Source organism: Phoxinus phoxinus, assembly GCF_949152265.1.
Source record: "Phoxinus phoxinus genome assembly, chromosome: 7".
NCBI lineage: Eukaryota > Metazoa > Chordata > Actinopteri > Cypriniformes > Leuciscidae > Phoxinus > Phoxinus phoxinus.
The window spans coordinates 23,553,909-23,563,069 of NC_136882.1; the positions used below are offsets into that span (position 1 = coordinate 23,553,909).

Consider the following 9,161-nt stretch of genomic DNA (forward strand, 5'->3'; position numbering starts at 1 on the left):
CTGATCTAAACCAGGGCAAGTCAAGTCACCTTCATTTATATAGCGCTTTTAACAGTATGGATTGTTTCAAAGCAGCTTTACAGTGATAATAGAAATTAGCGTAACAGTGAAGTTGCGAAGATCATTAGTCATTAACTCAGGGGCCGCCAACACGACACCGTTCCAACAGAAAACCCCCAACGTGCTCCAGCCGCCAATCGACACAAAAGTGCCTGGTGTCTCGAGAATGCACTTCCTGAAATAGGCTTGAAGGTGCAAACGATTATCCATTTTCTCTGCGCAAACCTCAAAAACACAAACCCGCGAAAACGCAAATAGCACGCACATGCGCATCACGTGTTCGGTCTATAGGTAAGCTTCCCTGTAGCAACAGTAGAGCGCCGGCACCCGAAACGCCAAGGTCATGGGCTCGATTCCCAGGGAAAGTAAGAACCGAGAAGAATGCAAATGTGCACCCTGAAATGCAATGTACTGTAAGTTGCTCTGGACAAAAGCATCTGCCAAATGCATAAGTGTAAATGTAAATGTAAATGCACGTTTGAATATATATGTGCGCAGGTGTGTAGTCCTTCACAAATCAAACCTCAGCAAAGTACTTGTTAGGCCTTAAAAATGTATAATTCAGAAATTTTGTCGCGTCTGCGTAGCCACGCGGACCGTAATTATCCCGACAACGTTTTATCTGTATAGAGGTAAAGGGATGGAGGTCTTCACCTCCAGGTTGGATTTATCTGCATTTGTCAACTCTAAACCTACTCTGAAACTCAGAGTTCTGAGTACCACCCCAAAGCCGTACACTCACACAAACACAAAACAAACACAGGATTCAGTGTCTGAATCCTGTCACCAAACTAAGAACAAGACCAATCAAGGTGACAGGACCCTGACAATATATAGTCATAAAAATGACTCCCAATTCAGATAATTAAAACCCAAACAAAGGATGACTTATTGATCAAACAGGTATGAATACAGAGATATGTTTAAAAGACTGATGAGAGTTTGTGGAGAAATTCATCAGTATGTAAAAGGTTATGCATGCAAAGGTCACATGCTCGAGAAACAAAGTCTCATTTTCTGTGCATTACATAATAAATGGATGACTTCTAACCAAGATGTCTTTTATGTTGTGCAGGTTTAATTTGTTTTTATCAAATCCCTGAGACAGAATCTGACAGTGTGCTTATGGTAATTTGAATGTGGGAAAAGGAAGGTGAAGAAGTCACACTAATGTCTGACTGTCTTGACCTGTGGACATAATTCTGTCTTCTCTTTGTGTTGACACAATAGGTGTGTATGGCCAGATCCGATACATGAATGCATCCACTTTACCAATGTTTTGTCTGAACCTGCAATCTCACAGGTTGACATCTGAATCATAACCATCATATGTGTTTGGGGTCAAAATAAATTATTTTCCCTTTCGAGGGAACTCGCGCTGTGTCGATGATGCTTTGGGAACGCCCCTCCGTGATTGCATTTGAAGCATGTATGTCAACTAGTCCAATGGCAGGGGTTACGTCACGACCAGGAAAGGATATAAGTACATCCGGTCTGACCGGCGTTAGCTTCTGGTGCCTCAGCAAGCGCTCTATGTCGAAATTGTCTATCTATTTATTGTTGTCAGTCACAAGCATTGCAAAACAATATTATGGCGAAAGAGATGTATAAGTTGTGTGCTTCTCCCTGCCAGTGCTATTTTATGTGAAACGCTAGCCAGCTATCTGTCCCCTGGTTCAGCATCGTCCCTGAAGGCCCCGGTGCAGCAGGTCAGGCCGGAGCATGTCTGCATACAATGCAGAGCCTTTTTATTAGATCCCCGTTAATGCCTCCTGGCCTCTTCGGCGACTCTGTGAATATGTTTGTCGAGAGGTTTCAGGAGGCCAAAAGACAATCAGAGGCATTTAACAAATATCTCCCTCGCCGTACCCAGCCCCCTGGGGCTGCTGGGCATGAGCAGCCCCAGCCGCCCAGCTCCTCACATAGAGCGCAACAAAGAGAGAGTATCACGTCCCGTACGCCTCCTCAAAAATCATGGCAGGGCCGACACTCTCAGCCGAAGTCTTCGAAGCAGAAGCCGGATCTAAGGGCCGTTCTTTAAGCTAATAAGGCTTCGGCTCAAAAAAGGTCCTGACACCACTGGTGGAGCGGTGCACACCAGTATATGGTGCCCGCCCCACCTCGGTACCTTCAGCGGGCCGTTCTGCCAACCCTCCACCCTTGGTGCCTCGGAGCACGGCTCAGTGTCAACTCGACGCTGCGTCAAAATCGCACCCTCTGAAGGGGGTTCAAAAACAGTCAGTTCGGTCGGTCCATGGTCAGGTCACCGAAGTGGCTTTTCCAGATATACCAGAGGCCAGTCTTGAGAGGCTGGTACCCTTAGTCAAGTCAAGTCACATTTGTTTATATAGCGCTTTTTACAATACAGATTAAAACACAATTTCTGCTGACACCTCAGGGATGCGTTGTGGTCGTGTCTAGGCGCAGGTCCACCATCTGATCTGGATATGGCCTGTTATCCAGATCAGTAAACCTCGGAATAGAGGAATGGAGGAATCTGACAAACATATCTCAGTGGGTCCACCAGATAGTAGAGAAAGGCTACAGAATCCAGTTCGGTTCTCGTCGCCACACTGCAACAGGGTGTTGCTTACGTTGGTGCATCCTGAGCAGGCTCTGGTAATGGAGCAAAAGGTCAAAGCTCTGTTAGCAAAGGAAGCTATAGAGCAGGTGTACTCACCCGACAGAGAATCAGGTTTCTCTTGCTTATGAGTTCTCTGGCCAGCCGTCACCTTTGGTGGTCAGAGCTCATTCTACTAGGAGTATTGTGGCCTCCAAAGCCTTAATCTCAGGGGTTTCCCTACAGGAGGTGTATGATGCGGCTGGCTGATCTTCCCCGCTCACATTTGTGAGGTTTTATAGCCTGGGCCTGGACACTGCCCCAGGGTCTCAGGTGCTTATGACTTAGTTGCCACAGTTTCTCATGCAGGCAATTGTAAGTACGGCATTTGGATATTGTCGTTCCCAAGCAGATTTTTTCTTATCAAAGCAACTTTTATGCACAAATCACATTAATATACGTTTTTTTCCTTAAAGCATTGTGTTGTATTTCTGTACTAGAATCATTATTGATATTTACTATACAGCAGTTAGTTCCAGTCCTCAAATCTGAGTCTCTTGTTAACCCTTTCGCACGTACGTTCTAAAATAGTCAGACTGGTAGCCTGGCGTGAGTTTTTTTCTGCGACCGTTATTTTGCAATCAATCGCGTTCTAATTTCCATGGAGACGCATGAACCTTGTCACGTGACATTTCGCAGTCACAATGGCGCGCACGATGGATAACCGTCTGCAGGTGAGTAGTTTGACTGTTTCGCTTTATTTTTTATTCAAAACCTCTCAAATAATTAGTTAGCGTGTACCGACTATGGTTGATATGGTTATGTTTATGTGTTCCCCCCCACTGCTTTGAATTTCGCTGGCACATGGTACTTTGCATCTCCCTCACAACAGCCGAGTGACAATCGGTGAGTAACGTTAGGCTATATTTTAGTTTTTAATTGTATTCTGAAGCATCTAGAATTATTTACAAGCATGCAATAAATATGAATAAAGAACGTAAAACGGACAGTGCTCAATAATGTGGTCGTTCACGTCATTACGGGTTGTTTGTCTGTCAACGCGCTGTTTTGCGCATTGCAAATAAATATGTTCAGTAATCCGTGCATTCAGGGGGTAAAGTCGGGGTTCAGTTATATGAATATACCAAAGCACATATTTGACGTTAAATCCTTTACATCGATTTTCTTGTTTGTTTTAGTTAATATTGTTACTGAGTTTTATATCTCTCAATAGCAAAGCAGAGAAAAGCTACATTTTATGACATTGTTAAATTATATTTTCCTATATACAAAACAAGCTGTGTGACCATATACAATTATATATATATATATGGTCACACCTCACTTATTAGCTTGCTCAAATGTTTGTTGGAAATATAAATTAAAGGGATAGTTCACTTTAAAATGAAAATTCTTTCATCATTTACTCACCCTCAAGTTGTTTCAAACCTGTATGAATTATTTTCTTCTGCTGAACAAAAAGGAAGATATTTTGAAAAATGTCAGTAACCAAAGAGTTAACTGGAGCCATTGACTTCCGTAGTAGGAAAAAAATATATACTATGGAAGTCAATGGGACCAGTTGACTGTTTGGTTACTGACATTCTTCAAAATATCTTCTTTTGTGTTCCGCAGAAGAAAGAAATTCATACAGGTTTGAAACAACTTGAGGGTGAGTAAGAATGAATAAAAGAAAAGATGAAAGAATTTTCCTTTTAAAGTGAACTAACCCTTTAAAGAAGTCATACCATGTAGATTTTCTCTGCTTTGCTAGTGAGAGACATGTATAAGTTTAGCATTATTCATAGAATTCAAACGTATGACATTTGTTAAAAAGAAATCACAAAATGTACACATTTCATGTATGTTTTATTTAATCTATTTTAATGTAAGTTAAATGTTTTTGTTTAATACAATACATTTATACTTACTAATATAATTACAAAACAGATAACAAATATATTTAAAATGAATAACAATCAAAATAGTATCATCATAAACAAACAAACAAAAATCTATAAATATACTCTAACTTGTGATAAATGTTTTTGTTTACAAACAAACTATTATACATACCTTTATACTTAATAATATAATTACAATAAATAATAATTTAAATAGTATCATCATAAATTAATTAATATACTCTGACTTTTTACAGGCTTAATAATGCTTCAGTGTGTGGTACTCCTCAAAACATGGGACAGCACACAAGGGAGTGTTGCATGGCACACACATGTGCTTGGTGAGGCGCCTCTGCTTGCCCTTGCGTGTGCTGGAGAGGCAGACCTTGCAGTGCCGCCTGGTCTTGCTGCCCTGGGAAGTGGTCTGAGGGACTTCAGATGGGAAATGCCTGGCTGTAAGGCGCAGAGGAGTGTCCAAGGCAGGACGCCCGCCTTTGGTTGGACCGCGCAATGTGCTGTACTCCTCCAGCAGCCCTCTCATCAGGTTCGTCCTGAATTGTAGTGAGGTGATTTCCTTTCCTACTCACAGTAGAGCACGTCATATAGGGAGTGAGGAGAATAGAATAGTATGTGACAGTGTGGTCTGTTTATTATTGTGAATTTGTTAAAGGGTTAGTTCACCCAAAAATGAAAATAATGTCATTAATGACTCACCCTCATGTCGTTCTAAGCCCGTAAGACCTCCGTTCATCTTCGGAACACAGTTTAAGATATTTTAGATTTAGTCCGAGAGCTTTCTGTCCCTCCATTGAAAATGTATGAACGGTATACTGTCCGTGTCCAGAAAGGTAATAAAGACATTATCAAAGTAGTCCATGTGACATCAGTGGGTTAGTTAGAAATTTTTGAAGCATCGAAAATACATTTTTGTCCAAAAATAACAAAAACTACGACTTTATTCAGCATTGTATTCTCTTCCGGGTCTGTTGTCAATCCGCCTTCACGACTCCGCAGTGACGCTGCTGACGTAAGACGCTGCTGACGTGTTATCTGGTGCGCCCGAGCTTCGTTTACAGTCTGAGGGAGACGCACGATGTAAACAAAGCAATCTTCGCAAACATGTCTAAGGATTTCGACACAGAGGAAGACTTGCATTTTTTTTGCCCATCCATATTTATTTGAACCCGAATACTACACGGACGAGATAACACGTCAGCAGCGTCTTACGTCAGCAGCGTCACTGCGGAGTCGTGAACACAGATTGACAACAGACCCGGAAGAGAATACAATGCTGAATAAAGTCGTAGTTTTTGTTATTTTTGGACAAAAATGTATTTTCGATGCTTCAAAAATTTCTAACTAACCCACTGATGTCACATGGACTACTTTGATGATGTCTTTATTACCTTTCTGGACACGGACAGTATACCATTCATACATTTTCAATGGAGGGACAGAAAGCTCTCGGACTAAATCTAAAATATCTTAAACTGTGTTCCGAAGATGAACGGAGGTCTTACGGGCTTGGAACGACATGAGGGTGAGTCATTAATGACATTATTTTCATTTTTGGGTGAACTAACCCTTTAACACTTTAGATTACATTAATTAAAAATAATAATTAATTAAATAATTCATTAATAATCACTTTTTATCTTTATATTTATTATTAGATGATTTGTATCCATTTCTCACCAGTAATTTGCCGGTAGACGATGTGGCTGTTGAGTAAAACAGTGTCAAGTAGGTGAAAGAAGATCTTCTTGTACCACTTGGTAGACTTTCTGGTGCATTCATGAAAACCGATCATCATATCAGCTTTGTCAACTGCCCCCATCTTTTTGTTATACTCCAGCACACAGACTGGCTTCATCCTTGGTTGCCCAGTGATGTGATCAAGCTTCCCTGTGGCTGCCATACCAGTTGGGTGGACTGTGGTAAGGACATGAACATCCCTCTTGTCATGCCATTTTACTGCCAACTGTGACCCATTCTCTTCGAATTCCACCTCACCTTTTTTCATCTTACAGGTGAACTTTGGCATCCCTTTCCTGTTTGCGCGCACAGTCCCACAAGCTCCAGTGCCAAGTGACAAGAGGTGCTGGAAAAGTGTGGGACTACTGTACCAGTTGTCCACATAAAGAACATGACATTTTCTTAGGTAAGGTGCTAGAAGTGTCATCACAACGGACCCAGAAATCCCAAGTCCTGGGTAATGTTGGATGTCAGTGGTAGATCCAGTGTAAATGATCATGTCCTCCACATAACCAGTTAGCACATCACACAAAACAAAAAACTTTACCCCAAATCTGTGCCGTTTAGATGGAATGAACTGACGAAATGCCAGCCTGCCTTTCCACTTCATCAGAGACTCATCCACACACAGATCCCTGTATGGCACAAAAATGCGATGAAAGGAGGAGGTGAGAGCAGTGAATATATTTCTGATTTTTTTCAGCGGGTCGTTGGAAACTGCTGTCGCATTGTTTGCGAAGTGTAGACAGCGGAGGAGCAGAAGGAAGCGATCCTGTGAGAACAAAGACCCAAAAAATGGGGTCAAGAGCATGGGGTCTGTGCTCCAGTAATCACGAAGTGATGGTTTTTTTATCACCCCCATTAAGAGAACTGACACTAAAAATGTGTACATTTCAGGGATATTTGTTGGAACCCATTTAACCAGCTTTCCTTTAATTTCCCTTTCTTGCAAGTCAGAGGCATAGCGGTTTGTTTCCTCCACAATTTCTCCCATGACATCTTCTGTGAGGAACATTTTAAAACAATTGACCTCACTGGGTGATTCTGGTGGATTTTGCACACCACAGAGCTGGTTGTCAAAATTGCCTGGGCCAGGAGGATTAAAAAGGTTGGTTGCCTGCCATAACAATGAGTTTACCTCTTCTGCCTCATTTAGGACTGGTGTCGTCTCTTCATCTACAATGTTGTCAAGAGCTTCAAGGTTTGGGGGAAGATCTTCATCGCTGTCACTCTCTGCCTCGCTGTCAAAAATCTCCTCATCAGAATTAAAAAAAATGTCCTTAATTTCCTCACTTGTCAGTTGTCTTCTTTTATATACATTTTCTGTCATTTTCTCTGAAGTTGGTGAGCTTGATTAAAGTTGTGTCTTTAAATGAGAACAAAGGCGAGTGTGAGGTAACGGTGACGTCAGCTCTTCATCATCAGCGGGAAAAAAAAGACTCGCAATGCATGACAGTTAAAATCTTTTTTATTTTTTTATGCAAAATATTTACAAACTTGTAGTTATTAACATCGTTAAATATATATAAGGGAACTCCTAATGTGATTTTAATACTTAGAGAGAGAAAAATATCATGTTAGTTGATCGGTAAGATATCACGGGCTATGGGCGCCGCCATTATTTGTTTACAACACTGATGGAGAGTTGGACTCGGAGCCTGCTGGATTTACAACATGCAAGATCATCCATGTCTCCCGAAATATATGACCGTAACCCCCGCTTCACTGCATCTCACGCGACGCTCCTGCTTGACGCTCATGCACTGCTCCTGGTGTGAATCCACTCATTGATCAACATGCACGCACGCCGAAAAAAATACGCGCTGCTCACGACGCGCTGACGCTTGCTGTGTGAAACGGCCGTTTTATCTACAAGGTGTGTTTGACTCGAATAAATATGAATATTACATCATGTGTAAAAGGTTATTTTTGCTGTTATAAATATTAGTGCGCAATAATAAACTATATATTTGTTATTGTGTAATGTAATTTAAAGTGAATGAAACCTAAAATAAACATTAAAATACACTGAACAGTTGTGATAATGATGAGAACTGTGCACGTCCGTCTGTGGCTCAGTGCCAGTCAAAGCGGGAAAGCAGTAAAAGCAAAAGTTTGAATTTTTGAATTTTTGAATTTGGCAGTTGATCACGTGATTCACTGAACGTTCTAATCACACCGGTGTGATCGTACGCTCCAGGGACCAGCCAAGACTGATCACACCGGTGTGATCGTACGTGTCAAAGGGTTAATATTGATATTAAGTATTTTATAGAAATAGCTTTTGGCTTTTAAAGCACTCATTTACACTCAGCATGTGACATGTATCTTGAGTGTTTTTGGTGAGTGTTATTCACTGCATGTGAACCCTGATATGGTGTGAAGAGAGAAAAAGTAGACAGCTGTGTAATTTCAATGTACCCTTATCTCAATCAAAGCCGCTTTTCACATTTCCATGTGCTCGGTGCTCAAATTGGATTTTCAAAGCACCTGAGCCACACAAGTGAGTCCTCCTCCTTCTCTTGTTTTGAAGTCTAACGAGAGTTATTTACATCTGAGAGATGAGTTTGACAGCTCCTCCTCATTTCCCATCACACTCAGGGACTGTGACACCTTGATTCTCTGTATTCCCTATAGTTCTGCACAACATTCACACCTGTCTCTTGCTTGACTTCATTTGTAAAGCTCAGCATTGTCTTCATTCCTTCCTTTATTTGTTTGATCATTCATCCTGTTATCGACCTTCAATTTGTATTCTTTTCTTTTTTTTTGCTCTGGTTGCGGTTGTTATTACTGTATTTGCAGTCATTTGCAAATACAATTGAGTGTTTCCTGATTTAATAATGTATAAAAAATATTTTATGCATTTTAAAGTTAGATAA

The 9,161-nt window shown here is 41.1% G+C and overlaps 1 protein-coding gene across 9 annotated transcripts; it reads left to right on the forward strand.

The window, feature by feature from the left end:
- The first annotated feature begins 3,203 nt into the window (after positions 1 to 3,203).
- Positions 3,204 to 7,567, forward strand: LOC307001692 (uncharacterized protein). Of its 9 annotated transcripts, none has more exons than XR_013798288.1 (7): positions 3,204 to 3,354; positions 3,513 to 3,526; positions 4,782 to 5,090; positions 6,223 to 6,267; positions 6,380 to 6,461; positions 6,555 to 6,685; positions 6,847 to 7,567. XR_013798288.1 is itself a non-coding variant. In XM_079618508.1 (4 exons), the coding sequence occupies exons 2-4, from the start codon at positions 4,790 to 4,792 to the stop codon at positions 6,614 to 6,616; spliced, it is 423 nt and encodes a 140-aa protein (XP_079474634.1). In that variant the 5' UTR covers positions 3,392 to 3,526; positions 4,782 to 4,789; the 3' UTR covers positions 6,617 to 7,567. The 9 variants fall into 9 exon arrangements, 1 of the variants encoding a protein (XP_079474634.1); XR_013798291.1 differs by lacking the exon at positions 3,204 to 3,354 and having other exon boundaries at positions 3,392 to 3,526; positions 6,847 to 6,947; positions 7,436 to 7,567; XR_013798289.1 differs by lacking the exon at positions 3,204 to 3,354 and having other exon boundaries at positions 3,392 to 3,526; positions 6,198 to 6,267.
- Positions 7,568 to 9,161: the final 1,594 nt, after the last annotated feature.